The sequence below is a fragment of the Vipera berus genome (genome assembly GCF_964194415.1).
Source record: "Vipera berus genome assembly, chromosome: Z".
Taxonomy (NCBI): Eukaryota; Metazoa; Chordata; class Lepidosauria; order Squamata; family Viperidae; genus Vipera; species Vipera berus.
Window position 1 is genome coordinate 55,583,995 of NC_138205.1, and position 25,647 is coordinate 55,609,641.

General features: G+C 44.2%; 1 protein-coding gene across 1 annotated transcript in view; it reads left to right on the forward strand.

Annotated features, from left to right (window-relative positions):
• RPRD1A (regulation of nuclear pre-mRNA domain containing 1A) overlaps positions 1 to 7,170 on the forward strand; it is a 131,325-nt gene extending 124,155 nt beyond the window's left edge. Inside the window, exon 7 of the mRNA XM_081344822.1 lies at positions 6,863 to 7,170. Coding sequence (XP_081200948.1) covers positions 6,863 to 7,012 — 150 coding nt within the window. The 3' untranslated portion in view covers positions 7,013 to 7,170. The remainder of the gene's footprint in view (positions 1 to 6,862) is intronic.
• The last annotated feature ends 18,477 nt before the right edge of the window (positions 7,171 to 25,647 follow it).

The following is a 25,647-nucleotide window of genomic DNA, read 5'->3' on the forward strand; positions in this document are numbered from 1 at the left end:
TGTGTAGGAGACAAATGGGGATTTGAACCTACCGGCAGAGTTGGGGGATTATGCTGATATGTTTGGGGAAAAAGAGGCAGATCAGTTGCCCCCGCATCAGTCTAATGACTGCCCAGTTGATTTAGTGCCTGATGCCAAGTTGCCTGTTGGCCAGATTTAGTCCCTGTCGGAACCGAAGTTGGCAGCCTTGAGGGACTTCATTGACAAAAACCTCAGGAAGGGGTTTATACGACCTTCCACCTCCCCATTGGCTGCACCAGTGCTCTTCATGAAGAAGAAGTCAGGGGAACTGCTAAGCTTGTAAGCCGCCCTGGGTCTTCGGAGAAAGGCGGGATATAAATAAAATTAAAATAAATAAAATAAAATAATAAATAAATAAAACTTAGATTTTGCTGTAATTACCAGAAATTGAATGCCATAACAATCCGTAATTGGTACCCACTCCCGCTCATCCCCGAACCCATTGAGAGACTTCGCCAGGCCAAAATATTTACGAAGTTGGACTTACAGGGAGCTTACAACTTAGTCCAAGTACAAGCGGGAGATGAGTGGAAGACAGCCTTCTGGACGCGGTATGGACATTTTAAGTACATGGTTATGCCCTTTGGCTTGACCAATGCACTGGGAGTATTCATGCACTTTATGCATGACATGCTCAGGGACCTGCTGGATAAGTTTGTGGTCATCTACCTCAACAACATCCTGATCTACTCGTCCTCCCCACAAGCACATTGGAATCATGTTTGGCTCGTGTTGCATTGATTGCGGGATAACCATCTCTTTGCCAAGCATGAGAAGTGCCAGTTTGCACAAACCACGATCTATTTTCTGGGCCATCGCATCTTGCCTGAGAGTGTGGAGATGGATCCGGAGAAAGTAAAGTCATTGCAGGAATGACAGCCTCTGCGGAGGGTCAAGGACATGCATTGATTGTTGGGATTTGCAAACAGACCATCGGAACCTAAAGCAGCTATGGACTGCCAGTATGCTGAATCAGCGACAGGTGCAATGGTCATTGTTTTTTGTGAGGTTCGACTTTTGGGTGACCTATTTTCCTAGTGGGTGGAACCAGCATGTGGACACCCTGTCCCAGAAGCCCGAATTCACTCAAACAAAGGACAAGAACGGTTATTTCCTTGGAACGGTTGGCAGCCACAGAGGAACCCGTGGACCTATGGAGCAGAATTTGTGAGGCGCAGTGACAGGATCCATTTGTGGCAGCTCAACATTGTGAGTTGACTGGCGATGAGGGTGATAAGACCCCTTAGATGTACATGGATGACCTGTTCCATTTCCGAGACTGCATCTGTGTTACTGGGGGACCCCTCCATTGCATCATTCTGAAACAATGCCATGATAGTCCAGCAGTGGGTCACTTCGGGGTCTTCAAAACACTACACCTTGTATCCAGAATGTTTTGGTGGCCGCAACTCTGGCACGAGGTGTCTAGTTATGTGGCATCGTGTAGCATTTGTCGACAGGCCAAGTATGCTACTGCTGCACCTCCTGGTCTCTTGAAGCCACTACCCATGCCAGAAAGACCCTGGGGGGGCAGTCTTATTAGACTTCATTGCTGGGTTGCCCCCATCCAAGGGTGCCACAATCGTCTTAGTGGAGGTGGATATGCTCACCAAAATGGCTCATTTTATTCCATGTGTGGGTCTCCCTACAGCACGGATGATGGCCCAGTTGTTTATTGCCCAAGTATTTCAGCTGCATGGGTTACCGGATGGAGTCATGTCAGATCAGGGGGTGCAATGCACACTTCTGGGAGATCCTACTCACAGAACTGCAGGTACAGGCATGTGTGTCCTCCACCCATCACCCCAAAACCAACGGGGGCACAGAGAGGGTGAATGCCATCTTGGAACATTACCTCCGCTGTTTCAGCAACTCCCAACAGGACAATTGGATGGAGCTCCTGGCTATGGCAGAGTTTGCCTATAACAACGCCCAGCATGCATCCACCCGTGTGTCGCCGGTCTTTGCCAGTTACGGATTTCATCCATGGCTCTTTCTGTTGGCTCCATCTGACTCCCCAGTTCCAGCCATGGACCAGTTTCTCCAGGAGCTGAAGGCAGTGCATCAAGTAGTTTGACACCAGCTGGAGAAAGCCAAGGAGGATTACAAATGATTCACCGATCATCATCATCGAGATGTCCCTCCATTATCCATGGGCGATCGGGTTTGGCTTTCCACGTAGCACCTGCCCACAACACAGCTGTCAAAAAAACTTGATCACCGTTACTTGGAGCCATTTCCAGTTGAAGTGGTGATCAATCCTGTGGCATTTCGCTTGTCATTGCCTGGACCATGTGGATTCACCCGGTTTTCCACAGGTCATTGCTGGTTCCTGTAGCGGCAGACGATCCACATCGGCCGGCTCCACCACCACCAGGTCCAGCAACCCCTCATGGAGCTGTGTAGTATGAAGTGGACAGTATTTGGGATTCCTGTCGGTTGCGGGGCTGGTTTCAGTACCTTGTGGCATGGAAAGGCTATGGGCCCGAGTACTTCACGTGGGTCGATGCCACCAATGTTCATGCCCTCCCATTAATGAAGGACATGTTAGGGCACTTTGCCAAGGGAGACTTTTCATCAAGTTGGACTTGAGGGAGGCATATTACCAAGTGAAGATTAGGGAAGGGGACATATGGAAGACAATGTTTAATTGGCCCCTGGGCTGTTACCAGTTCTGCATTATGTCATTAGTGTTCAAGGAGCACCTGCGGTATTAATGAAATTGATAAATTTCTTACATAAGCACCTGTACAAAGGGGTCTTGGTATACCTGGACAATAGATTAATCTATACCAAGACCAGGGAAAAGCATGTGAAACTGATAAGAACGGTGCTCAAGAAACTATGGAAGACTCTACTTTATGCAAAGCTGTCCAAGTGTGACTTTCACAAGACCAGCCTAGACTACCTCAGGAATTGAATTTTGAAAGAGGATATAGAGGTGGACCCTGGTAAAGTTTAGGTGATATTAAAGTGGGAACCCCCTTGAACAAGGAGGCAATTGCAGATTTTTCTCAGGTTTGCAAACTTCTACCATCCATTCATCCCCACATTTGCCCAGATAGCCCTACCAATCATCAACTTGTTGAAAACAAAGGGAAAAGATAAACCCAAGCCCAACCAGCCCTTGAACGGTCACTCAAGTGCCAAGCTGCGTTCAAGAAGCTATAACACCTTTTCACTGAACTGGATGAGGCTTTTGTAATACAAGCGGATGCTAATGACATGGCTGTAGGAGCAATACTGCTCCAAAGGAATGCCAAGACAGAGCTGCAACTGTGCATGTATACTTCCTGCAAGCTGTCAGACACTGAGAGGCGATGAGCTATTTGGGAAAAAGAAGCCTATGCAGTCTGCTGGGCTCTCCTAACCTGGAGACAATTCTTTTAGGGCAGAAAGATTCCTTTTGAAGTGTGGACAGACCACAAGAACCTAAAACACGGGTCGGCAACCCGTGGCTCCGGAGCCGCATGCGGCTCTTTGAGCCGTCTCCTGCAGCTCCCAGTCACCCGGTGCGTGCGCACCTCTTTGAATGGGCAGTGGTGCGCGCGCACCTCTCCAAACATTTGGAGAGGTGCGTGCGCACCTCCGCCCGAACGGGCAGTGGCGCCGCTCGTTGGGGAAGCTGCTGCGGCCCGTTTGCACAGCTGCCGCATTCGTCCATGTTTGGCGAGCGCGGCAGGTCTCCCAATGACTGGCGGCGGTTTGGAGAGTGCGTGCGCACCTCTCCAAACCGCCGCCGTCCCGTTCGGAGGTCTGCCGTGCTCGTCAAACATGAACGAACGTGGCAGGTCTACAAACGGGACGGCGGCGGTTTGGAGAGTGCACGCGCACCTCTCCAATCTGCCGCCGTACTGTTTGCGCAGCTTCCGCGTTCGTCCATGTTTGACGAGCGCGTCAGGTCTCCGAACGGGACGGCGGTGGTTTGGAGAGGTGCACACGCACCTCTCCAAACCGCCGCCGTCCCGTTTGCACAGCTGCCGCGTTCGTCCATGTTTGACGAGCGCGGCAGGTCTCCGAACGGGACGGCGGCGGTTTGGAGAGGTGCGCACGCACTCTCCAAACTGCTACCGTCCTCTTTGCACAGCTGCTGCGTTCATTCGTGTTTCTTTCAAATGCGGAAGAATGCGTAACTCTGCAAACGGGGCGGCGGCGGTTTAGAGAGCTGCGCAGCTCCCCAAACCTCCGCCTCCACATTTGAAGAGCTGCTGCATTCATCAAATGCAGAGGTTTGGAGGTCCCGGGAGAGGGGGAGGGCGCTCGGGTGGCTCCGGCGGTGCCCGGGCTGAAGGCGCCGCCGCAACCCAGTGCCCGTCGCCTGCGAGTCCGTCTCTCCCCCCCCAGGGGTGCGTGCAGCTCAGAATGCGGTGCAGGCGTAGGGGGTGGTGTATTTTTTGCTTGTTTTGCGCATGCACATGCGTGCCCACATGCACGCGCACATTTTGCGGCTCCCACTTTTTTGTGTGTATGACGGAACCAGTTCCGAGTGGCTCTTTTGCTGTTTCGGGTTGCTGACCCCTGACCTAGAAGCATTGAAAACTCCCCGAAAACTGTCTCCTAAACAGGTTTGGTAGGCCCAATACTTCACCCACTTCAACTTCACCCTACCCTATTGGGGGGTGGGGAGTTCTTTGCAGATTCCCTCTCCTCACTGCCACAATACAATAGCACCTGAGAGGAAGTTGTTAACTCCATCATTCTGTCCAGTTTGTGGCACCAGCCCTTATGAGACAGCAGAGAACATCACCACTGCCGTTGGCTGAAGATCTAATATAACCATTAAACAATGCTCTGGCAGGAAATGAGTGGTACCAACAACATAAAGACAATGTGTCATTAAGAGATGGGCTGCCATGGATATGTTCCAGCTGGCCAGTTTTACAGAGCAGCCACGATGCTAGGGCAGCAGGGCATTTTTGGATTTGTAAAGACTCTTCATCTCATAAATAGGCAGTTTTGGTGGCCAAGAATGAAGAAGGACATAGAAGCCTACATGGCCAGCTGTCCCATCTGTGCTTCGATGAAGTGGCTGCCTGGCAAGCCTCCAGGTCTGCTGGAAACTATGGCCAGCCCCACAGCTCCCTGGAAGGAAATATCTATGGACTTTATTGTGGAGCTGCCAAAGAGTGCTGGGAATACTATAATTTGGACTATCATGGATTTGTTCTCCAAGCAAGCCCATTTTATGACATGCCTAGGATTCCTTTGGCCCAATTCCTAACTAAACTATTCTTGCAGCACTTATACCGGCTGCATGGTGTCTCAAAGCACACCATTTCAGATCGAGGAGTGCAATTCATGTCAAATTTTTGATGTGGATTCCTGAACCTAATACACTCCTCCCATCATCCTCAAACAAATGGAGCCCGAGAATGTACAAATTCAGTCCTAGAACAGTATCTTCGATGTTAGGTGAACTAACAACAGACCAATTGGACTGAACTGCTTTACCTTTCACTGAAGTGGCATATAATATAATAATAGTAGCACTGAATTTACGACCTTTCAGGTGGCCACTGGAGTAGAATTCATGGCTATGCCATATCACACTCAAGAGACCCCTTCATCAGCCTCATTGGCTGAGTGGGTAGACATTTTGAAAGCCACCTGGGTAATAGAGTGTAAGGCGTTAGAAAAAGCAAGGGAAGTGCAAAACAGACAAGCAGATAAGAAGAGAGTGCCCCAGAGTGAGTTCAGAGTAGGAGACAAAGTATATCTATCCCCAAAGTTCCTAAATTTGAGGCAGCCCTGCAAAAATTTGGGATCCAAGTACATAGGCCCTTTCCCTATTATCTGGATTGTGAATCCGGTAACAGTGGACTGCAGTTTATTGAAACCCTTTCATTGTTCACCACTAAGACCAGCTATTAAGCCTCCTCCCCTCACCCAGCAGAGAAACATTTTGAGATCAAGGAGATCATTGACTCCCAGTATTATAAAGGGAAGTTGCATTATTTCATGTTATGGAAGGGATTCCTTCCCGCAGATCCAGAATGTGTGACAGTAGGGGATGTTCAGGCACCTAGACTTATCCACAGGTTCCATGTTAAGTATCCAAACTGGCCTTGATAGGATACAGGGGAAAAGAGAAAAAAATGTAATTTAACATTGTATATGTTTGTTTCTTGTAGGATTATCTTTCTTCTGAAGGGTCAGCATGTCATGGCTGACTCGCTAGCCACTCCTGCTCGCAACCAGACTACAGAAACAGGGAGGGGGAGGGAAAATATTGGAATATAAGGGAAGCTTGGGAGGGAATTGAGGAATGCAGCTGAGCTGATGATCCTGGGACAGTCCCCAAACCCCAAGGTCAAACGCTGGGAAAATTTGAGACACTGAGATTATTCCCAAAACAAAATGATTGGTGAACAATGAACAATGGGGAGATCCAGGTGAAAAGGGGGATTTTCCTATGCAGATTTTCATGCAAAAACTTTAGAACTGGTTTTGCTACTACTGTTCCTATGTGGAATTATCATAAAGTTATAATCTTAGTAAAATAATGTCCCAGGAGTTTCTTTTGTTGCATTTACCAATAGGATGGTTGACAAGTTTACGTTAGTAAATGTACTATTCTGTTATTCTACATTATATTTAATCCCTAATCTAAAATTTATTACATTTGTATGCCCCAAGTTCATAAATTTAAATCTACAATTTTGCTTGTATTATTGTATTATTGTGTAGCTCGTTTTATTCTAGTCAATTTCTATCTTGTATAGGCTACAGTGATATTCAATGAATTAAATGGGACTCTTGTTATTTTGTTTTGTTTCCCAGTGGCAAAAATGAAATAGTTGATCAACAGATTGACTTATGTAATGTTTTTCATGTGTTATAGGAATACAAGCGCAAATTAACAGGTGTGTCCCAGGTACGGAAAGAACTCAAGTCACGCATCCAGAGCCTCCCTGATCTGTCTAGGCTTCCCAATGTTACAGGGAGTCAAGTCCATCTACCGTTTGCAGGGGATGTCTATAGTGATGAGTGATACTCAGATATTTCACTGGAATGAGGAATTGGTTAGATCGATTGATAATTATTTTTATATGTTTGCAGAGAATAGCACTGAAATGTTCTAATTTATAAGAAATATTAAATATATTGCTTTGTTTAATATTTGATTAATAAGTGATAAAGCAGGTACTATGTAAGAGGCAACATTTATGTATTAGGTTAAAATGATTGTTGCAATTAATTTTTCTATCCTTTTTGATTAAATCTTGCCCCCAATAATAAGCAGCCTCTTTTTTTCTGGTCCTTTTTATGGATATAATTCTGTTAAATTAAACATAATTTCTGCATACCATAGCAGAAACATATTTTGATTGCTAAATATTTGAAGAATAAATATTTTTTAAATGTTGAATACAAATCATATTAAAAACAAACACTGAAAAATCAACAGTGATTTTACTTAAGTAAATTAAAAATGTTATGTGATTTAGCATTTCAAACTATTAATAATATTTAAGCTGAATTATTTACACTTTCAAATGTAATGCTTATACAAAATTTCTGTTCTGATTTATGCCCAAGTAGGCAAACCTAGAAAACATCTAGTGTTTCTTGAATATCATTCACTTCCCATAAGTGGAAGTGATTATATGTATTTTTTTAAAAACCCTAAAATATTAGTGAAATTCTAATTCAGAAGCAAGTCCCAATGGTATCTTCAGTGGGGTATACTCCAGGTAAATAAGTGCAAAATATTGTAGTGTGCTATATTCAGAGCTGAATTGCTTCGGGAATTAACAGTTGCTTCCATTTACTTGCAAAAAGAAATTCACAGTTCCAAACTTTTCATATGAAAAAAATAATTATTGACAACTCATGAGTTGGAAAGTACATGCTCTATACCTTATATCTCAGCATATTTGCCCAAATGTGTATATTGACAATCTCAAATGAAATTATTTTTATGTAAATTTACAATGTATATTAATACTTTTTCCTTTGCTGGCATATTTTTAGATTTCGCTTGTAGCATTATTTAATAGAAATATATTAAATGCTACTAGGAGAGTACATTATCATATATTAAACATATTAATTTTACTATGACATAAATATATGCATACATACATATATACAGACATAGTAAAACATATAACATAAATGGGCATTTTATTGCCCATTTAAGTCTGATCTGTCACTTATTTCTATAGTAAACATTCATGCAATAAGTATTGGATATTTACCACATCTGCATTATATAGTAATTGTTTTATGTGTTCATATGCTGTTTGCAAATTTTAGGCATGATCTAGTTAAGCATAATGAAATCTATTTTCTTTAGTGGAAGAAATTAAATACGGTATGTGCTTAAATCTTGTCCAGTGAAATAGATCACATATTAAAATTCTTAACTTTTGCATTATGCTTCTGTTCTTATCCAAAATGTTTACTATTGCTTGCTTCTATTTTTAACTTCTTGTTTATAATTTTTAAATAGTCCTAAAATATTTTATAATAGTTAAATGAACAATATTTGGATTCACCTTTCTGAAAAAAGGAGGAAAATTTTATGATGTTAATTTTTCTGAAGTATGATGTGTTGGAAGAAAAGTCTTCATTATGGTTCATCCAAGCTGGGAATAAACATGGCCACTGCTTTGGGAAGAAGGTTGTAGTTTATTGGAGAGGAGAACCAGACAGGAAGATGTCTGGCAGAAAAAAGGACTGACCACATGTAGGGAGTAGATTTTTATACCCTCTGGAGCCTTGTGTTTGACATTGCTTCCTGTTCCTTTTTGAGGCTATTTCCTGTGTCATGAACTTTTGACCTGAGTCTGAGTCTGCCTTTTTGGTATTCTGATGGTGATAGGTTAATCCTGTTATGTCCAAAGGTCATGTCCAGCTTCCCTGGGGCTGGGCTCCAGTTTGGGTGAGGTATGCAGAGTTTAGGTATCTTTGTCTTCCTAACCTGCCAGCTGGGGGCCTGCAACCTTCCTGGATTTACATCTGCATTTATACAGAACTGGTTTCTGCTTGGGGGAAGGAGACCTGAGCCTATTAAGAAAACTGGGCATGCTTTCCTGGTTCTTCAATATCTTTTTAGGAAATATATTTTTCTGCCCTTTTAATATTTCCTTCTCTGGGGAGCTGACTTCCCACAATCCCCTCTTTGTGCATTATAGTGTGGGTGACACACTTTTACTGGCACAAGACTAAAATTGGTCTGATCAGGGATACTTAGTAAACAAGCTTTAAACTATTAATGCAAAAAGAAGAAAAACACTAATGGAGGCAGCAGGAAAAAAGATTGCTGGAGTGGCTCCCAAAAGGGGAGCTTCCAATCCATAAAGTTCTAAAAGTCAGGGCAAACATTTTTTAGTTGGAAAAGAAATTTATAGTTACCAATATTCTGTGCCAATTATTTTCAAATGTTGGATGTCACTTTGAGCTTCCAGTCAGGTTTGCACATTCCTTCCAAAATTCTTCACAGCCATGGTTTGCCTCAGTACCTAACCACTGGCTGCCCATCTTCAAGGGTTGCCTCCTGCCCTAGCTCTTAGTTCAGTGCATCCAGGTTTGCAATGTCCAATTGAGGTTAGCCAGTATGCAAGCCAGGCTATTACATTTTCTTAAATTGCACATAGTGAGCCCTAGGACTCCCAATCAGAGTCCACCAGTGCAAGATATTCAGGGCTTAGGTTTGGAGATCTGTTTCCTGCTACTTCCTCAGTCAGGGCATATCAATTGCAAATCACCTGAGGGGAGCTGGTTCTCTCCCCCCTGGAATTTGCAGGAAGTTGTCCCTACGAGGTTTTAATATGACACAGGGCAAGAATCAGGCTGGAGCTTTACTGAAGGTAAGTGGAGGGGATAGCCTCAATGTGTTTCTGAATGCTCTGTGTGTGTTTCTGTGTGTGTGTGTGTGTGTGTGTGCAGCTACTAATACAAACAGGCAATACAAACATTCTGGGTAAATTTTCCCTGCCACCAGACAGAAGTCCCAAGGTGTTCAGGACTTGCTGTGCCAACTATTCCCAAATGCCATCTTTCCATAAATACATTCAACTGGTGTATTACAATACAAATGGAGCAAGAAAGAAAACTTTACAATGAGTTTCCACCCTCCCCATAGTCTTAATTTTCTTCTAAGGCTTCACGTGGGGACCCATGGCTCTAGGACTCCTTCTTTCTTCAGTTTTTTTCACAGGCATCTGGGGGACTGGTAGGACTTGAGAAATCCTCAGGTTTCATGGTGGCTTTTTGTGGATGGCTGGATTCAAAATTCCATGGCTCAAATGGATTGAGGCAGCATCTAGGCAGTGTGCTCTGCATCCAAAGGTTAGGGGGGGCATCATTTGTGCAGGGTTGAAAGACATGAGAACAAGAACTCCTCCCTCCTTTATGGGTGGACTCTCCCATTAAAGGCAGACAAAGGCATGGAGAACAAAGGATACAAAAAGGAGAAGTAGAATTGGGAGGCGGAGTACTTTGTAAAGAAACAGATAGACAGACAAAATGAGGACATCCCAGGTGAGAACAAAAGAAGGGTTGGATTCTGGTAAGAGAACATACATGAAAGGTCTCATTTCTGAACTGAACATTTGTAACATGTTAGGACTTAAGGTTATATTAGTCACAATGTTTGTAGCTGTCCAATGAAACAATGTAAAAAAAAAACAGTTTGCATCCATTAAAGAAAGGGACGAGTTACTTGGCAATAAACTCACAGATTTTCTGGAGGAATATTTAAGCTAAACAATGTGGACAGTGAGTTAATTGATACAGAACATCCCTGTCCCCGGCAACCAAAAACTACAAGGTTAGCAGTGCATGTAACATAGATGTTTGTGTGGACAAGAATATCAACCTTGCTATCAAGTAAAGTCAAGCTTTTAATAGCGAATGCCACACAAAGTGCACTAACCAAACAGGTGGTAAGAAAATAGGGGAATTCAGGCACCACACACAGGTTATGTAGAAAGTAAACACAGGGTCAGCTATAAAAGACTCAAATGCACAGAGTATGAACAGTAAACAGGGTGAACTAGAAATTCAGGTAAATGAGGGCAGATATGATAATGTTGCCATTATGGAAACCTGGTGGGATGAAACCCACAAATGGAACACACAGCTAGAGGGATTTAAATTATTTAAAAGAAACAGACCAAATAAAAGAGGAGATGGAATTCTGACAAACCTAGCAGACAACTTTGTCTCCCAAAAGTAGAGAAGGGAACTGGGGGATTAGCCATACTGGATCTAATCCTCACTAACAGAGATGAAATGATAGAAGGTATTGAAGCCACAGGAACCTTGAGGAGGGTGATCATTCAATATTGGAATTCAACATTATGGAAGCACAAGCAATACAGTCAAACTAGAGTCTTGGACTTTAAGAGAGCTGATTTCAATAAATTTAGAGAAGATTTGGGAAGGATTCCATGGATGAGAATCCTCAAGGGGAAAACAACTCAAAAAGTTTGGGAAATTTTGAAGAAAAAAAAGTCTAGAACAATACCAACAAAGAAAAATAATAACTTTCAAAAGATATCAGCATGACTGCACAAAGAACTCTCTGATAAATTGAAAGATAAAAGACAAGCATAAAAAGTGGAAAGGGGCACATAACTAAAGCAGAATATCAGCAAATAGTCCAAGCCTGCAAAGATGAAGTGAGGAAAGCTAAGGCTCAAAATGAACAAAGGCTTGTGACCAAAGTCAAAAATAACAAAAAAACTTCTTTCAATATGTAAAAAGCAAGAAAAAAGTTAAATGATTGTGGCAAGAAGGTGACAAGCAGCAGGGAGAAAGCTGCTTTTTTTGCATCTGTCTTTACACAAAAGGAAAAAAACACTCCAACCTATTAAAAACAATACAATAAAAAAGATTACAAACACAAATTAAGATAGGCAAGAAAATGGCAAGTGAGCAACTATCTACCCTAGACGAGTTCAAATTACCAGGACAGATGGATTACACCCCAAGGTTCTCAAGGAACTGGCAGATATGATCTCAGAACCACTGAACTACATTTTTCAAAGATCCTGGAGCACTGGGGAACTACTAGAGGACTGGTAAAGAGCTGGTGTAGTTCCCATCTTTAAAAAAAAAAAAGGGAAGAAAGGGAAAAAATAGATCCAGGTAACAACAGACCTATCAGCCTGACCTCAATACCTGGGAAGATTCTGGAAAAGATCATCAGACAACAAATCAACAAACATCTACAGGCAAACAAAGTCATTACTAAAAGCCAATATGGGTTTGTCAAAAACAGATCATGCTAGACGAATCTTATTGCATTCTTTGACCAAGTGACAAAATTAGTGGACCAGAGGAATGCTGTGGATACAATTTACTCAGTCTTCGGTAAGGCATTTGATAAAGTTGGTATAGGGTTTCCTGCCTGAGCAGGGGGTTGGACTAGATGACCCCCAAGGTCCCTTCCAACTTTACTGTTATTAAATGCAAGAGTGAAACTTTTCCAGCAGATGAACTTAAAACATTCCCTCCTGCTAACTTTGGGCTGTTCTTAAGAGTAGAGAGAGAGAAAGGGAGAAGAAAAACAAACAAATGTACACATTTTTCTTCACTCTGTTTGTTGGCCAGACAAACAGAGTGAGGTTATTTCCTTTTGGTGGCTTATTTTAAGCAGAATTTCTAGCATAATTTTAAAATTCTTTTCTCTTTGGTTTAGAAACAATTAACAGTCACATTTACCTCGCACACAAAGACTTTGACATACATATATACACAAAGACAAGGAAAAGAAAACAGAACACGGAAAGAGAAAGAGAGAGAGAGAGAGAGAATGAATGAATGAATACTATTTCTTATTTTCTCTTTTAGTATCTTTATTTAGCCAAATTGACTTTCCAGTAAAGCCCTAAGCAAAGCTCATTTCTTACAGATTTCTCTTGCTCTTCATTTTGAACAAATCTCCTAGGGGAGTCCTACTTGTCACCTTTGAACTGCTGCTTCCCATGTTTCCTCTCAGATGTGGGGCTCACTTTGGCTCAGTCAGGTACAAAAGGAAAAAACGTCCGGTTTTCAGACAAAAAAGTGTCTGGGGGGACTTTGGTTCCCTGATGAAGTACGCTCACCCCCTTTTCTGGGCACTACCTATCACGGTTTTCAGACTCCTCATGAGTCCGGGAGGACCTGCCCCCCCCTTTTTTTTTTAAAGGTGAGTATGTGCACCTCCTTTCCTGCCACTGGTTTTCAGACTCCTCATGAGTCCGGGAGGACCTGCCGCCTTTTTTTTTAAAAAAAAGGTGAGTATGAGCACCTCCTTTCCTGCTACCGGTTTTCAGACCCCTTGTGGATCTGGAAGGACCTGCTGCCCCATACGCAGTGAGTACGTGGCACTTTCTGAACTAGGCTTTGCATACAGGGCCTTACCAGCTGGTTGCCCAAATCCAATTCTCTCATTCACTCATTCCATTCTATTTTCACACAGCCTCTCCCTTTTCCCTAACAAAAGGTCCTGCACTCTGGTCAACCCCCCATACTTTCCAGGGTCTGCCACTTGAACAGATCCTTTCTGTGGCTAGGAAAGACCAGAGGGAGCAAAATTCAACTGTGATTGGGGAAAAAGGGTCTTCTCACTCATACGCACAGACATACATACATTTCCTTTGTTCCCCTGGGCTTTAAAGTTAAAATTTAGAGGTACTTACCTTCACCTTCTTTCCAAAGCAGCTCTTGAACTCAAACCCAAAATGCCCTTTACTACCCTGGCTCCACATGGGCAGGGCCTGGGAAACCCATCCACAGACACAAAGGGGTCTGCTGCCGGCAAGATTGGGCTTACCAGTCTCAGTACATTGGAGAAGTTAGCTTGGAGTCCCATTCTGGGGTGCCAAAATTGTTGGAAGAAAAGTCTTCATTATGGTTCATCCAAGCTGGGAATAAACATGGCAGCTGCTTTGGGAAGAAGGTTGTAATTTATTGGAGAGAACCAGACAGGAAGATGTCTGGCAGAAAAAATGGACTGACCACATGTAGGGAGTGGGTTTTTATACCCTCTGGAGCCTCTTGTTTGGAGCTGCTTCCTGTTCCTGTTTGAGGCTATTTCCTGTGTCATGAACTTTTGACCTGAGTCTGGGTCTGCCTTTCTGGTATTCTGATGGTGATGGGGTAATCCTATTATGTCCAAAGGTCATGTCCTGCTTCCCTGGGGCTGGGCTCCACTTTGGGTGAGGTATGCAGAGTTTAGGTATCTTTGTCTTCTTAATCTCCCACCTGGGGGCCTTCCTGATGGTTTACATCTGCATTTGTACAGAACTGGTTTCTGCTTGGGGGAAGGAGACCTGAGCCTATTAAGAAAACTGGGCATACTTTCCTGGTTCTTCAATATCTTTTTAGGAAATATATTTTTCTGTCCTTTTAATATTTCTTTCTCTGGGGAGCTGACTTCCCACAGATGTTTAGATGAATATCAGTATGTTGATTAGGTACATTGTACATCTGTATAATGTTTACTTGTTAAATTATTCCATTGTGAATTTCTGAAGCGATTATATAATCCGAATTTGCAAAGAATAACATTCTTCAAATGATCACTTACACTAGTGCCACTGCCTTTCATAACGTGCATGATAAAGATCTAAACCTCATTTTATTATGTATTGTACATGTTGTGTACTGGGTTCGTTGCGCAGGAATGAAGACAAGGCGAGTGAGTTCAGCAAAGAGCATAGTTTATTTCTTGCAGGATCTGAACCAGAGAACTGGGCTGCAGCTGCAGCAATTTACAGCCTGGCCCCTAGGCAGCAGCCAATAGGTTTAAAGCAACCTATTGCCGCCTAGGGGCAGCTCATAGCAGCACTGGAGACAGGGTATCTGAGGTGCTGGGAGCCGTTAGGTAGCTCCAGCTTACCACGTGGTGTTACAATCAAGCCCAATACATTACACCCCTCCCCTCTTAGAATGAACATCATAGCAACAACAAAAATGATTACAGCGATACAGTTTACAAGATTTAACAATAGTGTGAATAGGATCCACTTAACAGTACAATAACACAGTGTTATTCAACCTTTTTTGGGCAAAGGCACACTTGTTTCATGAAAAAAATCACAAGGCATTCCACCATTAGAAAATGTTAAAAAATTTAACTCTATATTAACTATATATAAAGTAATTCTCTTGAATAGGAATCAAATAAACACAAAGAAAGTATTTTATAATTACTTTATTATGAAATAGTAAGTAAACAGAAATATGAAAAATTATAAAATACTTTATTCAGTGCGCAACCTGGGCCTATTTGGCTGAACACAAAGCTGATATTCTGGCTGGAATCGAAGAAAGACACACACGTAGCTCTTCGTCAAAAGCTCTCAGTCTCTCTCTGTATTTAGTTTTTATAGCAATCATGCTTGAAAAGCTCATCTCACACAGATATGTAGTGGAAAATGGGAGCAATGTCAAAATAGCTTTGTTTGCCAGAAGGGGGAACTCCTTGGCAGTATACAACCAAAAACTGTCCAAAAGTAGATCAGCAAATCTTAGCTTGAAACCACGATTTTGTCTCAGTTCAGTTAGTTCCTCCTGCTCCTGCCCCATCAAAAACCACACTTTCGATGTCTGCAGACATGTCATTAATTCGTCTGGAAATTGTGTTGTCTGAGAGAGGGACTTTGGCTATTTCCTTAGCTGCTTCAGGTCCGAGCATCTCCTCTACAATAGCTTTGCAGGCGGGAAGTATTAATGTCTCTGCCACAGTGTGTGACTTTTTTGACTTGGCTATAAGTTCAGCAACTTGATAGCTAGCTTTAAGAGCTCTTTCATTTACCTTTGTGGTTTTTCTCATGAAAGTTGCCTGTTTCTCCGTGTTTTCACGCAGGCGAACAAAATAGTCCGCATTCTTGTTTTGAAGCGAAGGGTGTTTCGTTTGGAGATGGCGTTTAAGTTTGCTTGGGACTATAGCACTGTTAGCTAGCTTTTCACCACACACCACGCACAGTGGAGTTGGTTTGTTTGCATCTCCGGTGAAAGTAAATCCAAATGAAATATAGCTTTCACTATATTGCCTTGAGCTAACCATCTTTGCTTTCTTTTGATCCCCACTCATACTTGGGCTCTCATCTGGCTCCAAATTTTGTTCAGAGTCCAGTTCTTTCCTTTTCAAAAACTTGTCCTTCACTGCAGTATCTCCCTGTCACTCAGTACTTACTGCGCTTGTCTCCTCCAGATAGCCGCTGTCCGTCACACTCAGCACTCTTCTGCGCATGTCTCCATCCAGATCCATCAGTCAGCGCTCTTCTGCTCTTCTGCTCATGTTTCCTCCAAATCCAGATCCATTGGCGCTCTTCTGCTCATCGGCGATCTACTGCGATGTCTGGTGACTCGAGTCGCGATGTCTTCTTCTCTCCGCTGCTGCGCACACTGTGCTCGGGCGGGAAGGAAGTCGGAAGATGATGTCCTACTGTGATAGGTCCAGGCTGGAGTCTGGACCAATCACAGCCCGGACATCAGAAAGGTGGAGGGTGTCCCCCTGAGGAGCACCAATCGGCGCCCCTGCTGGCCGAGGGCGGAGTCAAAACCCCACCCCCCCATACCCAGGACACAGTCCGGCGCCCGCCTAGTGGGCGAAAATTTGACATTTTTTAAAAAATCTTTCGAATTTTTCAATTTTTCCCATGGCACACCAGGCAACATCTCGCGGCACACTAGTGTGCCGCGGAACAGTGGTTGAAAAACACTGTGATATACAACCAAAATGGCCAGAGAAAAAGAAGAAAAAGAAGGAAGTCTTATGGAAGGCAGGGGAAGCTGTAGTAGGTGATTCCTCTCTACTAGCAGAAGACAACGAAGCCCAGGATTCTCCTTGGTCCTCAGAAGACAACATGGAAGAGTTGGAAGAGTCATTAGGAGATAACATGGAAGAGTTGGAAGGGTCCTCAGGAGACAACATGAGTCATTCTTCTCTCCAAGAGCCAGAAGCTGTCAAGATGTATTATAGGCCGTGGGAGGCACATGTTCAACCATATCATGCTCCTATTTCTCAACAAGTCTCATATTTTTCCCCACACCATATTCATGTTCCCAATTCCTGCTACGAGGATGTTGTAGCCAGATGTTACAGGCAAATCAGGAGGGGGCATCATGCAACACAGAGCAGTAGGCTACAAAGGAGAGGAAGTAGGCTTACATGGAGAGAGTTCCTTGACCATTCTCTGGAAGAAGCAGCCAGGTGCCAAACATTTTTTAGAACCCAACTGCTGGACCATTGGTTCTCCGACTGCGAGAGATTCCTCTACCTGCAACATCCTTCATCCTCTAGAGGAAAGAAGAAGACCACAGAAGACCAAGATGTTCAACCTCCCAAGGAGAGTAGAAAGGGTCCCCATCAAAATCAAGACTTTGTAAGGACAGATGTTAAACTTCAGGTCCATCATGAAAGTTGTAGCTTGACCCTGAAGGCAGATAGTGAGGAAGAGGGGAGGATGGAGAGAGTCACCTTTTCCATCGCTAAGGAGCAGAGCCTTTTGTCCCTAAAGACCCTGTCCCAAGGCAGCACAGAATGTAAAGACATGAGGATAGATGACTGGGATCAAGGAAGAAAGCTGGAAGTGAAGTGGGAAGATCAGAACAAGGGAGCAGAAGAGTCCTTCAGAGAAGAGATGGGCAGCTGGACATGGGCTAATTCCTCAATAGTGAGACAACCCCCTTTAGCTGAGGACTCTGCCCCTTCCTTGGTGGCCCTCTCAGAAGAAGCAAGAGTCATCATCAGTGATCAGCTTTGCAGCGGAGTAGCAGAAGTAGTTGTGGGATCACCTAAAGATCATGGTGTCCTAAAACAGTGTTTTTCAACCACTGTTCCGCGGCACACTAGTATGCCGCAAGATGTTGCCTGGTGTGCCGTGGGAAAAATTGAAAAATTCGAAAGATTTTTTAAAAAATGTCAAATTTTCGCCCACTAGGCGGGCGCCGGACTGGTTAGCTCAAGGCAATATAGCGAAAGCTATATTTCATTTGGATTTACTTTCACCAGAGATGCAAACAAACCAACTCCACTGTGCGTGGTGTGTGGTGAAAAGCTAGCTAACAGTGCTATAGTCCCAAGCAAACTTAAACGCCATCTCCAAACGAAACACCCTTCGCTTCAAAACAAGAATGCGGACTATTTTGTTCGCCTGCATGAAAACACGGAGAAACAGGCAACTTTCATGAGAAAAACCACAAAGGTAAATGAAAGAGCTCTTAAAGCTAGCTATCAAGTTGCTGAACTTATAGCCAAGTCAAAAAAGTCGCACACTGTGGCAGAGACATTAATACTTCCCGCCTGCAAAGCTATTGTAGAGGAGATGCTCGGACCTGAAGCAGCTAAGGAAATAGCCAAAGTCCCTCTCTCAGACAACACAATTTCCAGACGTATTAATGACATGTCTGCAGACATCGAAAGTGTGGTTTTTGATGGTGCAGGAGCAGGAGGAACTAACTGAACTGAGACAAAATTGTGGTTTCAAGCTAAGATTTGCTGATCTACCTTTGGACAGTTTTTGGTTGTATACTGCCAAGGAGTTCCCCCTTCTGGCAAACAAAGCTATTTTGACATTGCTCCCATTTTCCACTACATATCTGTGTGAGATGAGCTTTTCAAGCATGATTGCTATAAAAACTAAATACAGAGAGAGACTGAGAGCTGTTGACGAAGAGCTACGTGTGTGTCTTTCTTCGATTCCAGCCAGAATATCAGCTTTGTGTTCAGCCAAACAGGCCCAGGTTGCGCACTGAATAAAGTATTTTATAATTTTTCATATTTCTGTTTACTTACTATTTCATAATAAAGTAATTATAAAATACTTTCTTTGTGTTTATTTGATTCCTATTCAAGAGAATTACTTTATATATAGTCAATATAGGCACAGAGTTAAATTTTTTAACATTTTTTAATGGTGGAGTGCGTGATTTTTTTCAAAAATTTTGCCCCAAAAAGGTTGAAAAGCACTGGTCTATCAGACTTTGATGAGGAGATTGAGGCTGATGAATGACAGGAAAGACAACTCTTAAGAGACTTTTTCAGTTCCCTTCTAGGAACTGAAGGTTTCAGAGGAGGAGTCAGCCCTTCTCTCTTTGGCTGTCCTCTGAAAACCAACTTTGTTTTGCCGGGCAACCATCTTTGCCTTAAAGCCTGGAAGAGGCATCTTGTTCTTCACCCTTGGTGTGGTCCTTCCACTTCCAAACTTCACTTTTCGGAAGCTGGCTATATTTTCAACACTGGGCATGTAATTCCTGGTGGTGTATGCAGAAGGAGAGGAAGGTGGCAGGATTTGAGGTTCTTCTGTCCCCTTAGAAATCCTTGAAGGCTGCACAGAGGTGGCTATGGGTGGATATGGCAAGAGAGGCTGGGATCCAGTCATCTCAAAGCAAGAAGGAGATCTGGGTGGCAAGAACAACCTCAGAGATCGCCGAACCCTTTCTGGAAGTCCCCATCGGTGCTCTGATGTACGATGTCTCAGATGGGCCTCCAAGAGTTCTTTTTCCTCAACGCTGAGAAAATCGAGGTCTTGACTGAGGATTTGCACTTCTCTATCCCGTGGGGGAATCTTGGTCACAGTGTCTGTGGTGATCTTCTCTGCTTTAAAGAGATGTGGGGCAAAAGCTTGCAACGATTTTAACACTGTTGATGGCAAGCCCCATGCATGCTGGATTCTCTTCCACTGGATGTGGAATTCCAGAAGGTTCCGGCTGCTCTCTGGGAGGAAAGGGAGCCCTGTCTTGGTACCGGAGCAAATCTGGACTTTAGTTTGCCTAGACTTGCCTGTTGCTCTCTGTCTCTTATTGCCAACTTTGCTCTTGGGCTTTTCTAAAGTCTTCTGCTCTGGCTTAAACAATACCGGTTCATAGATGTCTGTGGTTTGCAAATCAGGTCCACTTTTCTGTAAGGATTTGGGTGGTAAAGGCAAGAGAGGCTGGAATCCAGTCATCCCAGGATGAGAAGGAGATCTGGGTGGTAGGAAGGCCCTCAGAGATTGCTGAACTCTTTCTGGAAGACCCCATCTGTGCTCTGATGTACGATGTCTCAGATGGGCCTCCAAGCATTCTTTCATCTCAATGCTGAGGAAAACAAGGTCTTGACTAAGGATCTGCACATCTATTTTTTCCCTTCTTGGATTCCTAGATGTGATTTTCCCAGTAGTCCTCTCTGATTGAAGAAGATATGGGGCAAAGACATGGAGAGATCTAACCACCATCGATGGTAAGCCCCATGCATGCTGGATTTTCTTTCGTTGGATATGGAATTCCACAAGGTTCCGGCTGCTCTCTGGGAGGAAAGGGAGCCCTGTCTTGGTACCGGAGCAAATCTGGACTTTAGTTTGCCTAGACTTGCCTGTTGCTCTCTGTCTCTTATTGCCAACTTTGCTCTTGGGCTTTTCTAAAGTCTTCTGCTTTGGCTTAAACAATACCGGTTCATAGATGTCTGTGGTTTGCAAATCAGGTCCACTTTTCTGTAAGGATTTGGGTGGTAAAGGCAAGAGAGGCTTGAATCCAGTCATCCCAGGATGAGAAGGAGATCTGGGTGGTAGGAAGGCCCTCAGAGATTGGCGAACTCTTTCTGGAAGACCCCATCTGTGCTCTGATGTACGATGTCTCAGATGGGCCTCCAAGAGTTCTTTTTCCTCAACGCTGAGAAAATCGAGCTCTTGACTGAGGATTTGCACTTCTCTATCCCGTGGGGGAATCTTGGTCACAGTGTCTATGGTGATCTTCCCTGCTTTAAAGAGATGTGGGGCAAAAGCTTGCAACGATTTTAGCACTGTTGATGGCAAGCCCCATGCATGCTGGATTCTCTTCCACTGGATGTGGAATTCCAGAAGGTTCCGGCTGCTCTCTGGGAGGAAAGAGAGCCTTGTCTTGGTACCGGAGCAAATCTGGACTTTAGTTTGCCTAGACTTGCCTGTTGCTCTCTGTCTCTTATTGCCAACTTTGCTCTTGGGCTTTTCTAAAGTCTTCTGCTCTGGCTTAAACAATACCGGTTCATAGATGTCTGTGGTTTGCAAATCAGGTCCACTTTTCTGTAAGGATTTGGGTGGTAAAGGCAAGAGAGGCTGGAATCCAGTCATCCCAGGATGAGAAGGAGATCTGGGTGGTAGGAAGGCCCTCAGAGATTGCCGAACTCTTTCTGGAAGACCCCATCTGTGCTCTGATGTACGATGTCTCAGATGAGCCTCCAAGCATTCTTTCATCTCAATGCTGAGGAAAACAAGGTCTTGACTAAGGATCTGCACATCTATTTTTTCCCTTCTTGGATTCCTAGATGTGATTTTCCCAGTAGTCCTCTCTGATTGAAGAAGATATGGGGCAAAGAAATGGAGAGATCTAACCACCATCGATGGTAAGCCCCATGCATGCTGGATTTTCTTTCGTTGGATATGGAATTCCAGAAGGTTCCAGCTGCTCTCTGGGAGGAAAGGGTGCCCTGTCTTGGTACCGGAGCAAATCTGGACTTTAGTTTGCCTAGACTTGCCTGTTGCTCTCTGTCTCTTATTGCCAACTTTGCTCTTGGGCTTTTCTAAAGTCTTCTGCTCTGGCTTAAACAATACCGATTCATAGATGTCTGTGGTTTGCAAATCAGGTCCAGTTTTCTGTAAGGATTTGGGTGGTAAAGGCAAGAGAGGCTGGAATCCAGTCATCCCAGGATGAGAAGGAGATCTGGGTGGTAGGAAGGCCCTCAGAGATTGCCAAACTCTTTCTGGAAGACCCCATCTGTGCTCTGATGTACGATGTCTCAGATGGGCCTCCAAGAGTTCTTTTTTCTCAACGCTGAGAAAATCGAGGTCTTGCCTGAGGATTTGCACTTCTCTATCCCGTGGGGGAATCTTTGTCACAGTGTCTGTGGTGATCTTCTCTGCTTTAAAGAGATGTGGGGGAAAAGCTTGCAACGATTTTAGCACTGTTGATGGCAAGCCCCATGCATGCTGGATTCTCTTCCACTGGATGTGGAATTCCAGAAGGTTCCAGCTGCTCTCTGGGAGGAAAGGGTGCCCTGTCTTGGTACCGGAGCAAATCTGGACTTTAGTTTGCCTAGACTTGCCTGTTGCTCTCTGTCTCTTATTGCCAACTTTGCTGTTGGGCTTTTCTAAAGTCTTCTGCTCTGGCTTAAACAATACCGGTTCATAGATGTCTGTGGTTTGCAAATCAGGTCCACTTTTCTGTAAGGATTTGGGTGGTAAATGCAAGAGAGGCTGGAATCCAGTCATCCCAGGATGAGAAGGAGATCTGGGTGGTAGGAAGGCCCTCAGAGATTGCTGAACTCTTTCTGGAAGACCCCATCTGTGCTCTGATGTACGATGTCTCAGATGGGCCTCCAAGAGTTCTTTTTCCTCAACGCTGAGAAAATCGAGGTCTTGACTGAGGATTTGCACTTCTATTTTTTCCCTTCTTGGTTTCCTAGATGTGATTTTCCCAGTAGTCCTCTCTGATTGAAGAAGATATGGGGCAAAGACATGGAGAGATCTGACCACCATCGATGGTAAGCCCCATGCATGCTGGATTTTCTTTCGTTGGATATGGAATTCCAGAAGGTTCTGGCTGCTCTCTAGGAGGAAAGGGAGCCCTGTCTTGGTACCGGAGCAAATCTGGACTTTAGTTTGCCTAGACTTGCCTGTTGCTCTCTGTCTCTTATTGCCAACTTTGCTCTTGGGCTTTTCTAAAGTCTTCTGCTCTGGCTTAAACAATACCAGTTCATAGATGTCTGTGGTTTGCAAATCAGGTCCAGTTTTCTGTAAGGATTTGGGTGGTAAAGGCAAGAGAGGCTGGAATCCAGTCATCCCAGGATGAGAAGGAGATCTGGGTGGTAGGAAGGCCCTCAGAGATTGCCGAACTCTTTCTGGAAGACCCCATCTGTGCTCTGATGTACGATGTCTCAGATGGGCCTCCAAGAGTTCTTTTTCCTCAACGCTGAGAAAATCGAGGTCTTGACTGAGGATTTGCACTTCTCTATCCCGTGGGGGAATCTTGGTCACAGTGTCTGTGGTGATCTTCTCTGCTTTAAAGAGATGTGGGGCAAAAGCTTGCAACGATTTTAGCACTGTTGATGGCAAGCCCCATGCATGCTGGATTCTCTTCCACTGGATGTGGAATTCCAGAAGGTTCCGGCTGCTCTCTGGGAGGAAAGGGAGCCCTGTCTTGGTACCGGAGCAAATCTGGACTTTAGTTTGCCTAGACTTGCCTGTTGCTCTCTGTCTCTTATTGCCAACTTTGCTCTTGGGCTTTTCTAAAGTCTTCTGCTCTGGCTTAAACAATACCGGTTCATAGATGTCTGTGGTTTGCAAATCAGGTCCACTTTTCTGTAAGGATTTGGGTGGTAAAGGCAAGAGAGGCTGGAATCCAGTCATCCCAGGATAAGAAGGAGATCTGGGTGGTAGGAAGGCCCTCAGAGATTGCCGAACTCTTTCTGGAAGACCCCATCTGTGCTCTGATGTACAATGTCTCAGATGGGCCTCCAAGCATTCTTTCATCTCAATGCTGAGGAAAACAAGGTCTTGACTAAGGATCTGCACATCTATTTTTTCCCTTCTTGGTTTCCTAGATGTGATTTTCCCAGTAGTCCTCTCTGATTGAAGAAGATATGGGGCAAAGAAATGGAGAGATCTAACCACCATCGATGGTAAGCCCCATGCATGCTGGATTTTCTTTCGTTGGATATGGAATTCCAGGAGGTCCCTCTCCTCAATGGGGAGGAAAGAGAGCACTATTTTGGGACATAAGAATCTTGTTGCTTCAGTAGTCCCCCCTGTCTTAACCTGTAATGTTTTGGGAGTTATCTTCATCGCCCCCAAATGGTGCTTTGCCTTTTGCAATGGCACTGAAATTCGGGGAGCAGATGATGTGTCTTGAAATGGTCTATACCTGCAAGGCCAGTGAGGCTGTGCTGGAACCTGGGAAGAGGGGAGAGAAGGCAGGAATGGATGAAATGAATGTTGAATCCGTTTTGGAATCTCCCACTTATGCTTTATGACCATGGTCCTCACACTGGTCTCCAGATGTTCCTGTGTATTTGTGTTGAGGAACCAAAGCTGCTGGGCCTTCGTTTCCAAATCTGCCTTGTCTCTTGGACTCCTCTGAGTTCTCTTTCTGGTGTGCTTCTGTAGGCCAAGTGGAAAAGGAGCAAAGATGCGCAGAGATTTCAAGATAGCAGATGGCAGTCCCCAAGCGTGCTGGATCTTCTTGTGGGTGACATGAAACTCCAAAAGATCCCAGGACGTATGGATGTAGAAAAGCAGCCTCATCTCCGGGGATCTGATGGCAGCCACTGGAAAGCTGGAACTAGTTCTTGCATCTGGTTTCCTCTGGTGGATGTTCTTCATAGGCTTCATGGTGGCTTCTTTCCAGGATAAAGTCCACCATGGTGATCCTTTTCTTCTGGAATGGGAAGCATGAGCTCCCTCTTGCAGTGGGAATCTGAAATGACGTTCACAGTGGGGTTTTTCATCAGTGACCTGTGGAGGAGGAACCATTGCTCTCAACGAATCTTTACTCAGAGACGATGGCACTTGTACCCCCCTGTGTGTTTTTCTTCCATCTCCCAATCTCTGTAGACCTGGACCTCTGAAGGACCTCTTCTGAGGCTCAGGTGGGACTGGTGCAAAAGCCTGTAGAGATTTGTGTACAAGAGCAGGTAATCCCCACTCGTGCTGGATCCTCTTGTATTGTACATGTAATCCCATAAATTCCAGGTCTTCCTGTTTAAGGGACATCGGGGTGGTCTCTTCATCAAGTGCCATCTTTTCTCTCCCAGACCTTGAGATTTTTCCTGGGGATCTTTCTCCTAGAAGATCACCTTTGGGGAGAGCCCTCTTGACTGTGGTTACATGATGTATGTCTTCTGCTTTGTGCCATGGCTTTGAGGCAGTCTGGAAGAGTTGGTTGTAGGCATGCTGTGGGGTTTCGGCTTGACCCTGGTCACCCTCAACCTGGGAACAAGAAGCAGGGGGCAGAAACATTTTCAGTGACTCCTGGACATGCTTGGGAAGACCCCATCGATGGACTGCAGTTCGGTTCTTCATGTGAGCCTCCAGTAGTATGTGTGTCACAAGACCCAAGAAGAACAAGCTGATGGTTATTTTAATTGTCATTTTTAATACACCCCACGAAGCAGTGATGGCAATGCCAAGTCCCTCCAGGAGCCGTTCTGGTTCTAAAGGGAGTGCAGCAAAGGCCTGAAGAGATTTTTGAACCATGGATGGTAATCCCCATTCATGCTGTAACTTCTTGCGCCGAATGTGCATCTCCAGAAGGTCCAAAATCTCTGTTTGGACAAAACATGGACCTGTCCTTGAGAATCTCAGTTCTTTTGTTCTGGAATCCATTACATTGGCTGTTTGACTCTCCTGGCCAACATTCTTCTCCAGAGTCCACCTGCTGAGCTTGGACATCTCTAGTGGTGGGCTTCCTACAATAACATTGCCAAACATCTTGTTTAAGGATTTAGTGTAGATACTGGGAAGACCCCAAAGATGCATTAATTGTTTGCATTTAATGTTCAAGTTCATCTTTTCCACAATGTCCTGTTCCAGAAAATACAAGCAAGATGGCCTGGGTTTGATTTCTGAGGACACAAGGGAAAATTTAGGAAGAAAAGCATGTTCGATGGGGCCATAAAACTTCTTATATCTTATTAACTGGAACTTAATCTCCAGAGATTTTTTCTTGAGGTGA